Source organism: Solenopsis invicta, unplaced genomic scaffold, assembly GCF_016802725.1.
Source record: "Solenopsis invicta isolate M01_SB unplaced genomic scaffold, UNIL_Sinv_3.0 scaffold_38, whole genome shotgun sequence".
In the NCBI taxonomy this organism is placed as follows: domain Eukaryota; kingdom Metazoa; phylum Arthropoda; class Insecta; order Hymenoptera; family Formicidae; genus Solenopsis; species Solenopsis invicta.
Genome location: NW_024105284.1, coordinates 732,135 through 744,616, shown reverse-complemented (window position 1 = coordinate 744,616; position 12,482 = coordinate 732,135). Strand labels below are relative to the sequence as shown.

At 32.4% G+C, this 12,482-nt stretch overlaps 1 protein-coding gene across 21 annotated transcripts in view; it reads left to right on the top strand.

The window, feature by feature from the left end:
* Positions 1-12,482, top strand: part of LOC120356744 (liprin-alpha-1-like) — a 226,234-nt gene that overhangs the window by 63,056 nt on the left and 150,696 nt on the right. For all 21 annotated transcript variants that reach the window (XM_039459413.1, XM_039459394.1, XM_039459396.1 and 18 more), the window contains 2 exons: positions 4,654-4,728; positions 9,403-9,498. In XM_039459413.1, coding sequence (XP_039315347.1) covers positions 9,464-9,498 — 35 coding nt within the window. In that variant the 5' untranslated portion in view covers positions 4,654-4,728; positions 9,403-9,463. The remainder of the gene's footprint in view (positions 1-4,653; positions 4,729-9,402; positions 9,499-12,482) is intronic.

Genomic DNA, 12,482 nt, shown 5'->3' with positions numbered 1-12,482 from the left:
ATTCACTAATAAGATGAGAGGATTCAACTTGCCATTAAGTTGGACTTTTCTCATATTAGAAAAAAATATAGAGTATTAACAAACAAAAAACAAGTACACTGAAGTGTCTTAATTCAATTTTACAAAAAACCGCTAAAATAAATTCAAAATATATAATTATTTAAAAAATATCACTATGTGCTTGGCGTTGAACCGTCATCTCTAAAATTTACATTCATAGAATTTGATATTTGCATATTTTCGATACATTTATAAAATAATGTAAAAATGCATATAATCAAAATATAATAAAATTAAAATTTGTTGCTAATACGATAATTAGTCATCATCTCGATTGTTAGCGTATAAAATCCGTTATCATATCAATAAAGAATATAGTGCTCAAAATTCTTATACGAAAATGATCTTCAGACATTGTACTATAGAAATATACAGGCTGTGTCTTATGGCGATGCTGGAATGATGAGCGAACTCATTCAATGTTGGTACTTAAGATTTTTCTTTGATAGAGAGTCGAACGGCACGCGGTCACGCGCGGAGCAAAAGATAAAAAGAATAACACTAAAACTAGGCGAATAGGCTAGCGCTCTTTATCAAGCGTACTCATGAAAACATTATCTTGTCCGTCATTTTCGATTCAACGCTATCTAATGCAAGATCTTTCAACTACCATGAACACAATTACTGCTCTTTGCATCAATTCCGCATGCATTACATAAACAATTTTTAGACACTTATCTCTCTTATACTGAAGTTTTTAAGCTTATTCTGCATATGCCGTGTTGTTCTTACGTTTAATTTATACGCTGGAAACTACTTATTTCATACGTACGAAATCTACAACTTTTATATTGGACAAGTATTGTCACGAGTCAACTGCAAGAACCGACAATTAAACTATAATTTTTCAATCTACTTTTGTTTTTTGTATTAAATTGTAATTTTCATGTTTCGTCACTGCTTTAATTGTGTAAAAGGATTTTGAGATCTGCAAAGCTAATTAAGAGATCTGAGTGTTCGAAAATAAGCACATATAGAGACCGATTGACAGTGAAACTCACTCGACGTCGGAAAGATTTCTTTCCGACGATAAGTCGAGTGATTCGTGGTCGCGAGCGGGACGAAGAGTAGTAAGGGATATAGGCTTGCGCTTTTTGTCAAACGCACTCATCTGTCCTTGTTCTTCGACTTTAGCGCCATCTAATTCAAGATCAACATGTTACACAATTACTGTTCTGTTACTATTCAAACTGCTTTTGCACGCCCATTTACACAAATGAAATTTTCGAAACAAATTTTTTTTTATACTAATGCTTCTAGACTCATTCAAAAGGCACAGTATTGTTCTTTGTTGTAATTTTGAGACCGGACCATGCTTATTTTACATGTACAAAGTCTCAAATTTCTATGCGTAGCAAATGTTGACTAACATAACTATATTTTTATAACTTTTTTTTGTTTTTTATATCAAATTGTAGCTATCAGACTTTTTTATTGTCTGTACTTTCATTCTGTAAGAGGATTTTTTAATCCGTGTCTTCAATAAAAGATTTGTTGATCCGCGTATACATCCGATGACTCTAGCATCGCCTTAATCCACAATACTCTTTGAAATATTTAGAATTATATAAACACTTAAAATACATAAAAATTTTTTAAATAAAGGTGTTAGATTTCAAAAATTTATATTTTATAGGTGAGAGGAGGGTCAAAACAGAATAGTTAAGGTTTGATGATAAATAAAAGCTAGATTTTTATAATTAATGAATTATCTTTACTTGTGAAATATTCTTTGGATTTCATCTTTCAGTATAGTTATTATTGAAAAAAATCTTTAGTGAAATAAACTATTTTTAAGGTAAATGAGAAAGATGCTCTTCTCACTATCTTGCCCTACAAATGGGGTAAAACCAAGCATCCCCGTAGGCTGATATGAGGTACACTTGAAAACGGAATATATTTTAAAAACATAAATACAAAGTAGAAAGGCTCTTTTGTTAGGTGATATAGTAGTTTTTATAATATTGCTTTATATTTTGTAATAATTAATATTTATGCAACATAACCTAAGAAGATGTTACATCGTGTCGAATATTTCTGATTCATGTATACAGTCGAAGAATGTTCTTTTTTTTTGTTGATTTATACACTTTATCTGATATCATTGTTCTGTGATTACGATTTATCTCTCAGGGCATTTTTCAGCAAGACACAATGTTGATACAATGTAACACAATGAATTATTTTATCCTTGTTTGTCAATTGTGGCGATCATTTTGATCACACGAAAAATAAAATATAAAATTTAAATCTGGAAAATAAAATACAAAAACAATAGAAAAAGAATACACTTCAGAAAGAAGAATAAATTATAAAAATTATATCTCATTAAAATTTAACAAAAGAAGATGTAACAATGCATGCATATCACATGCATTATTTCCGGCGAACACCAGCCGGAGGTCTCTGTTCGACTTTAAACAACAGAAGGTGCGCTCGCGCCTAAACGCTTCCACGACGATAACACCGCTAACGGCCGAAAGCGGTCGTTAGCACGAGGCAGACCCGTGCACGATAGAAGGCCGCGCGCACGCGCATCACTGGCTAGTCGCAAGAAGAAATCCCCGCGAAAGCGCGTCTGTACCAGCGGCCTGGAGGAACGGGAATCCCGAGATGAAATCTCGTAAGAAAACGAGATCATGCGAAAACGGCCGAGCGCGCGAGCCAGGAGGTATAAAAGGCCTCCGCTCGCACGCTCAGCATCCATTTACCGTTCCCGATCCTGATCCGCAACTCCTCTTCGGCGAGAATATGCGGTAAAGGTTCTTTGCCGCTTGCCAAGATACTTGGTGGCGACAAAGGACCTTTACCGCCGGTCCGGGTGTTCCTGGCGAAATCCGGCGACTCCGCGCCAACCAGAACCACTCCACCAGCTATTAAGCCAGACGCACCGCGGAAACGATTGATTCGGCGTATGAACGCACCGGGCTAGCCCGCGTATTTGCGCCGTCAATGTACCGTACACCGCGTCCCGCCGAGTATAAACACGACCGCGCCGAGAAACTCGGCTAGTCGGAATACTCGGAAAAACCGGCACTGATTCCGAGAACTGCGAGGTTTCTTCGCAATTTTGCGGTCAAGGCCGCTTGTAAATGTACTGTAAATAGCACACCGTATTTGTTTCTTAATATCATTGTCCGTCTAAAGATTTAGATTATAGCGAATTACATTTCCGCCCTGTCTTTGTCTCTTCTTTTCTTATATTCTTGTAATCCACCGCGGACGCACTGTTCACACTCCGACTTGAAAAAATATATGTTGTATTAGAACGTTGCATTAGAAATAAATGTTATAGTCTCGTCAATCATCTCTCAATACCGCGTATTGATTTATTTTTACTCTCCCGCTTCGAACCTATTCCGTTAATCTAGCCGCGAGATAACTCCGCGCATTAACGAATATTGGTTGTTTCAAAGAAATTAAAATTATAAATCAAAAACCAGATGGCGAAGTTACTAAAAAGATGTCACATATGATATGTAAGGAGGAGATTTTCGAGACCAAGGCATTCTCCTCAAATCTTTTCAATGGCTGAGTGGAAGTTAATTGAAATTGAAATTTAGAAGATCAAAGAATTTCCAAGGATTTCTGGAGAATTCCAACTAAGTTACTCTTTTGGTGATCCAAGGATCAGAAGAGATCAAAATATCCTGCTCGTTCCTGAGGCACAGATCAATCCCATTCCAAGATAGCCTCCTAGAGAATACGAGAAAAGAACTTAAACGACTATCTCAAGAGTTTCTAGAGCTACTCAAACATCTTCTTTGACAACGAGGGAAGCTTCAACATCGACGAGAGATCTTTTGCGTTTGAGAGATCTGAATCTAAAACATTAAGATTATCTAGACCCTTCAAAGATCTTCATAATTAGCCGACCAGAAAGAAGATCTATTATTAAAAAAGAAACCAAACGGCCCTTTTCAGGGCCACCTATTTATAAACACCAAAAATAATTAAATAAATATTTTGTTAAAAGGTTAATGCTAGCGAGTTATTATTCTTGCTACATCAACAAGGATGAAATGATTCACAGTTGCATTGTGCCCTTTGGTGTATCTTGCTGGAAACACATACTTGGTTTACAGCAAGAACATATCCAAGTCTGCGCATATGGACAGCATAATAGGGAAAATGTAGTACTTAGTACCGTATATCTAAATATGGCATGCTCTGGCCTGCGATTATTGTTAAAAAATTGAACAGGTGAAATAATCTCTACATTTTAGAGTGATTAAGTCGAAATCGTAATATATTTAAATTACACAAAACTGGGTGTTTACGGTTTAGAAATAATTAAATCCATAATAGAAACATATTTTTAATAAAAATTACTTTTATAATTAAGTATTACCATTATCAGTATATACTCGATATGTCTCTTATATATTGTTTATCTTTGAGAATGACATTCTACTGACAATGAGTTGTTATATGAATGTTTCACGTATATTTGATATGAGTGTAGACTATGTGTACGATATCTTGTGCTGTTTTTGAACACGCCCCTGCGAATCGCTAACAAGCAATGTACATACAAATGCATACGATGTTTACAACTATTAATATTGGATTAATAATGTTGATGATTTTCAGGTACGTGAGCGTTTGCGCGTGGCCCTTGAAAGAAATACGAGTCTTGAAGAGGAACTAGGCCATATCAAAGAGGAAGTGAGTATTCGTACATTTTGTTAAATTAAAATATAAAGATATTACAAATGTTTATTTTTTGATGTAACGATGCGACCCTAATAATTTCACATCATTGCCACCAGGCTGGCCCAGTTCAAAAGGGCAACGTATCAATTTTAAGTTCTACAGCGAAATGTCCTAACGACCGATACAGCTATTATAGGAGCGCGCCGTGAAGGCGGGGTCCGTGAATTCATTAAGTCAGCTCGCACGCGCACTCCGTTAGGGAACTAGCGATTCTTTAGATTTACGAAAAGTACCGAAGCCGAATCATTTCATTATGCGTTAATTATTTATCGGGACTTAGCGGTTGGGATGTCTTCCTAGTTAGTCATGGCTACAGTGTTCTTGGCCGCCGAACCTGTCCGCGAGCACTAGCTTCAATTAGGGTGACTCTTTCAAGAATTCCAGGTAATTATTTACTTTAGGGGAAGCAGCTCCGATAATTTTGAGCGTTACATATGTTGTCAAGGTCATGGTCCTGAGTAACCGTCCACAAGTTTCAGCCGTCGACTCGCCTTTTGTTAAAAAGTTATCAATTAAGAAAGTTTCATAAATAAAACAAAATTTATATTAATTTTAGTCTTATACACATACTTTATTCAACAATATTATTACTAACTGGATATATATTTTTTATGATTTGGTGATATCTATTCTACTCCCCCTCCCCCCCTGCTTTGGAGGCGAAACGAAGTCTACAGATTTATTACTGTTTCACATGGGTACTGTATATCTGCAGTCCTCATTTTGCCCCCGAGATGGGGGGGGGTGGGGGGGGTGGGGTAGGTAGACTTTGTTTTGCGTGGAAAGTCGCAAATTTATCTAGTATATTGAAAAAATATATTTATTAAATATTTTTAACATATTTATTCATTATTGACACTAATAGAAGTTAGACAGAAATTAGACATAATATAAAAAAAATTTGTCAATAGATTACTAACAATAAGATAGGCCTTGTTCCGCATAAAAGGTTAAAAATCCATTATAATTTTAGTAAAACTTTATAAAAGGAGAGCAGCCTCTGACGACCTTGACCTTGATATATGTTATCAAGGAGAGGATATTGAACAACTTTTCCTTATAAATTAATCGGCGCTCTCGTAGAATGAACGCTTAAGCGCCCGCGTCGAATGTCTACACGGCCTATAATTTGCTAACTTTATTCTCTTATAATTTAAAAAGTAAGCGTCAGACAAAATTTTTGTATAGGAAAAATTGTCTTAGATTTTATCCAAGAACACGTCTTTACAGGGGCACATGGGTCGTTATGAATCACCCTGTGTACAACTCATTATTTGAGCCTGATGACCCACCCCCTTCCCGCATCCCGTCATTAGTGAACTGACTGAGATGGAGTAGGTTGGGAAAAATACGGGGAGGGGGCGCGGGGGAGGATCGGAGCCCCTCCCCCGTCCAAGCATCTACATTTTACGCAGAACTACTAAAAATAAAAAAAAATTATTTTAATACAGTTTTTCTACTATAACGACTAAAGTACTAAAGCTAGGTAAAATATGTATATAACATTTTTTATAGAGCTTAGTACGAGCTTTATTTATTATTTGACACATTTTTTTGTAAAATAAATATTTTATGAAATAATTCAGAAAAACTGTTTTTCTTTCACCAAGTATATTTCGAAAATTGTACGAAAACGCTTACTTTATAAGGAAAAATTGTTCAATATCCTTGCCTCTATAACATATGTCAAAGTCAAGTTCGTCAGAGACTGCTCCTCTTTTTATAAAGTTTCACCATAATTTTCACAATGTTTTTGGAATTATAATTTTTTAATAAATAACAAACGACGGCTAAAACTTCTTGGAGGTCACTCACAATCAGGGGTATGATTTTGACAACATGTTAATATCGATGCCATCGGAGTTTTCCGTAAGATGAATAATTACTGAATTCCAATCAATCTTGCGTTGAAATATTGCCATTTCTATCGACAAAAACGAAGTCGAATTTGGGGTTTTGCACCGAAAGTTCCTGGTTGACATGTCGGATCCGCACCCGTCAAATTTGCGAATTTGCCTGCGCTGAGCGGCCCGCTATAGCAAATCACTAATTCGCGAAGCACTAATGCTTCGCCTTCCACTGAGCACACGTGAGCACTCAGCCGAATTCTCACGTGAATAGCCCGTGGTACGCGATCAACATCCTGGGAAATGGCGATATCGCTACAGAACTTCGCCGCTCATTAAATATTCTTACCCTATATTATCTCGCACATGAAGAATTTTTGGTTTTATTGTTTCCGAACAAATTACTATTGTAAATAGTACTTTCTTTTGTAAATAATTCTTTGCCTATAATTGTTTTTATTTGTTAGTAGAAGATATGCTCTAGAATTCTAAAATTAAATCTTTTGTGTAATATCTAAAATAACAATCGCGTCGAGTATTTTTCTTCTCTCTTGCTCGAACCTATATTTGAGGCTTGATTGATGAACTAATCCGTGCATCGAGAAGTTGGTTTACTTTGAGAATGCTTATGTTATCTGGAAATATCTGAAAGCTTGAAATGTTTAGGAAATATTTTTGTCTAGAAAAATCAGAATTTTTAGAGAATTTTTATATGTAAGGTGATGTGGGGTAAAGTTGGACGTGAGATAAAGTGGTATTTCTTTGTAGTAGTGAGTTTAGAGCAAAACGGAAAATTGTCATCTATTGCTTATTATGATAGCTCATGTTTCAATTAGCCATTGGAGTTTGTGTACAAATATTTTGTTCTGTACGAAACCAATCTTAAAAGTCATTTTTATAAAGTTTGTCTTGTGTTCATAATACTCGTTATTTAAGCAAGTTTTTAAAGTGTTCAACAAAGGAAACTTATGTGCAGTTATTGTTTTTCTATTATTTTTCTAAGTAAAAAAGAAAATGTTGTGGAAACTTAATCTAGTTTCGGTAATGAATGATTGCGTGTAAATTAACGTTGTGGGATAAAGTGGGTTTTTCATGTTTTCTTGAAGAATTAGTGCAAATCAAGTGATTTTTATTAATTATTTTGAATGTTTTTACTTATACACGGAGAAAATTTAATATTAAATATTACTATAATGTGACAATAACTGCGAACTATCAAAGAATTATAAGTTTAAATACTTTAAATGTTATAGTCATTATAGAAAAAGGGAAGGATTTTATTGCTCTATTTTCAATTATTTATTATTTAGGAGTGTTGATTAAACATAGAAGTCGATTTAAGTTGGTTTTGAATTTTTTTGGTGTCCCACTTTATCCCACCATTTTTTAAAAGCCCAAAATTTTTTGTTTTTGAAAAAATAACTAAAACTACAACTTAAAATCAAAATTTTGAAAATCCGCAGTTATAGAAAGTTAGTTTTTTTTTCGTCTTCTAGTGAAAACAACCATTGATTGTTCAAAAATTCAATTTTTTGACACTTCTATGGAGGCAGACAAAAAATCCGTCTTACTTTACCCCATATTACCCTATATAAATTTATAGTAGAGTTTATGTTGTTATTGCATTAAAATAGAAAGATAAAGATTTCACTTTATGTAAAATTGATGAAAATTTTCTGCTTTCTCTGTCCTTTTTTTAAATTCGATATTTGAAATAATTTAATACAAATAGTTTTTAATTTTTTCTTCGCAATTGAATGAATAAGAAAGATTGAGAAAAATCTCTAAATAATATAATCAAATTTTTAATAAATTGAAGAGAATTTAGGATTAGAAAATTTAAATTAAAAAGGTATAAAAAAATGTTAATTTAGTGCCAATTTTAAATGTTTGCATGTGTACAAAAATGTGTCAGTTAAACATATTTTCTATTAGCACAGGGATATCTACGCGATATCCTAAGAACGTCCTGTTTTATTGAGCAGGATATCGTAGTCAGTACTTGTTATAAAGTCCTGTGGACTATCAAATAAACGCCTCATTTTTTCCTGTAAATATTCTATGGACGTTCTAATTCTATGAATTTCTTCGAAATGTCCGTATAAATATTATTATTATACCACATGATTCCAATGAGCAAAACAATATTTTTGTAACATTTTTAAAAACATTTTTGCAATGAAAAAAATTTCTTTTCCATCAATTTTCTCTCAGAAATTTTCAAGCGGCCATCCGCAGCATTCGGTTATGAACGTAATAATAATCAAGAAAGAAACGTGGTCTCTAAAATTGGTACTTCAGGCATCAATGCAACGCACTGTACATGTAGATTTTTAGTTAATGTTACTTTTGATTTAATCCATTTTAGCAGTATTGCCACCACTTTTCGAACAATTGTTATTTCTTGTTATTTGATCTAAACAATGATTTTTTAAAATTTTATTCAGGTTTTACTTAAAGGCTAAAATTGACACTTTTAACAGCCTTCTTTATTTGAAACTTACTTGTAGAAATTCTAATTTTTTCTGAAAATCATACAGCACAGAACACTGTTGCAGAAACTTTACAATTCTGCAATATTGCTGAAATGTTATATTCTTTGCTGTATATGAAAAATTTTCTAATAGCCATCTTGGCAATAGAAATCTTATGAATGTGTCAACATAGTTTTGTTTCTCAATAAATAATATACACGAAACATTATAGTTATAGACATTATAAATATTAAAACTTTGAACATTATGGCTCTTATTATCACTTAATGTAAGTGTGCTTGCAGTTTCAGCAATATAAAGTAAGCGGGCATCCATCGAAAGCATTAGACGATAGACCGAAAGAGAATGGACAGGCGGATGAAGGTCAACAACAGAATAAGGTAAAAAGATTGTGTTATCGATACTTGATGTTGATCGAGCCATATGTGCATAAATATTCACGAATACATATATTTTTCATACAACGCACTAATCATGGATAAGTGGAGATGTTTAAGATTTGTCTGAGAGTCGTAAAATGTTTTTGTGGAGTTTCTTCTCACTTTGCATGCTCATGTGTAGCATATATATATATATATATATATATATATATATATATATATATATATCCACTTTCTCTCACTTGGTAATGTTTTACTTGGACCTTTTTTTATATTATTGAGGTTTATAAGGTTCTAGTTTAAGTGAGAGCTGTGAATCGAATCTGTATTATATTGGTTGGTATATAATTGATGTATAATTATATTTCTTTTGTAATATCTACTCAAATATTGAAGCACTTTGAATTATTACTAACGTGTATATGTTCGCGAATTGTATCATCTTATCTTTACATGATACGTAATATAACAACAATATATTACCCAATGTATTACAATAAGATATAGCATGAATGTTATTAAAATATTACAAATATATCACAGTAATATTAAAATATTAGTCAAAATAAATCATAATATATCACAATTGTTATATTAATATTAATATATAAATATTATGGTAATATTGATCAAAATTGCGAGAAGTATTATATTTTATTTCATTTTTATATTTTACGAATATATCACAACTGCGTATTGTATTACAGCAATGTAATTGTAATTGGGGGGAGAGGGGGATAAACTTCCGAATGACGCCTGCTTCTGATCGACCTAAAATTTTATTATACATCTAAGTTGTTTTCAATGTGAGAAATAAAGTGTGCCCCTTGAATAAAATAATTCCCTTGGAAAATGTAAAAAAACTTTTTTACATTTTCCAAGGGAATTATTTCAGTAAGATAACACTTATTAACTAAAATCGATTCTATATCACATGTACATATAACATATATATTATAATATGTATAATATAGGAGTGAGAAACGAATATTTGGAAGCCAAAATATCTCAAAAAATATAGTTTTATAGAAAACTATTTTAGACATTATAGGGTTTAAATAATTCTATTTCCTCATTTTAGCAGTTTGACTTTGAATGGCATTACTAAGGTCAAGACAAAATCATCTTTTATTTTTTAAATGGTACCTCTATTTTTGATTGAATATTCTAATAGCTCTTTTTTAGACTTTTTCAAAAATTATAATTTATCCATTTTAAGTAAGTCATTTCGAAATTGTCGACCTTTTCATGGTTGGACAATTACCGATATTGTCTTCGTTGTTTGAATTATCTTCCAATTTTGCTTTTGTAGACTATACATCTTAAAAAGTTTGCTAACGAAACAGCTTACTTAAAAAAAATAAAATTGTATTGCTTTGAAAAGATCTGTAAGACTATAAGAATAGGTAATAAAAATACGTTTCTCCTAATTAATTTACATTGATATGTAATAGATTTAATTATTTATTAACGAAATACAAATTGCACATTATTGATCGCTTTTGACTCTTATGTACCTTTGTTTTTACTGCTTGATTTTTGTATTTTGAAGAGTTCTTATCTTTCAAAAATACGAAATTTTATTTAAAAAATTTAAGGTGACTTTTTCGCGCAAAAATCTTACATAAGTCCCCTCAATTCTCGGGGTGAGACTGGAGAGTGAGATTTTTATCCACTAAAACTTTACGGATGTCTTTAACGCTTTGAAAACTCCAGCAGAATATTTCCAGAATGCCTCCAATTATAGCTTAAGAGAGGCTTCCATCCTGTGATAACAAGACGGAACACTATCCATCCCTTGCTGGTACGGGATCTCGTTACTAGACTGCTCTGTGTGTTCGGCGATTTCTCGGTCTTGTCATACTTACAACGGTTTCAATGTTTGCTGATCATGAATCTGTTATTAAAAATGGCAAATTATGGAAATAGGGGGCACAAAAAAAATTTGTTTTTAACCCTTGCTTTTTAAAGGAGGGGTTATTTTTGTCCAAGCGATTTTAAAAATTATAAATACTTTGAAAACAAGTGGGTAGTGCCCGGGAAAATACTCGTAAAAGCCTGGCAAAGTGCGTCATTCTGTCGATGAACAGCGAACAATGAAAGTGAAGCGTGGACAAAATGACCTTGTTTACAGGTAACGTATATTTGTTGTACAAGTAAGTAAAATAATTTTTTGTGTTTGTTGACTTTTACACATAAAAAACATACATATATATTATTTATACGAAAATGTTTTTACTTAGTTTATCTTTAAAAAAAATGGCAATTGCTCTACCGAAAAGGTATTATAATAACCTTTATCCTTGAATGATACATATTTTGGAGAAGATAATAGTAAGGATATGAGAATGTAGATTTTAAATAAAGATGAATTTTTTAAAGTCGAATACCATATTTTTTTATTACGAACGTTTATTCTTACAAGTTTCAAAATTATAAGATTTTATGGCCCGAACTTAAGGAGTTAAATTTAAAATTTAAATTTAAATTTAAAAATATTTGTTGGTATATTTTTTTATTAAAATATGAACCTTAAACTTTATTTTTAATTTATTAAATTTTATTTATTTGTTCAAAAGTTACAAATTTTGGAACATATTACTACCATATACGCATTTTAGTTTATATATTTAAAAAATAAAATATTAAACAAATGGATTTGTTAAATAATGTATAAATCTTTTATTTAGAATAGTTAAGACTACTACATGATTTTTTTATTATTTTTTGAATTACTTAATCCATTAAGAAAACCATACTGGACATTGATGACCCCCCTTTACAGTTAATGGTACCAAAAAACACGTTACACGGTGAGGGTTAAAATGCAATGAAGAGGCTTTAGAATAATACTTAATACAGGGTGTACCAGTAGAATTCGGACAATTTTTAAATTAGAATTTTTGCCATATAATAACTTGTGAGCCGGCAACTAGATAGCATTCAAGTAAACCTCATCCATTGGGAACAAAAACATAACTTTG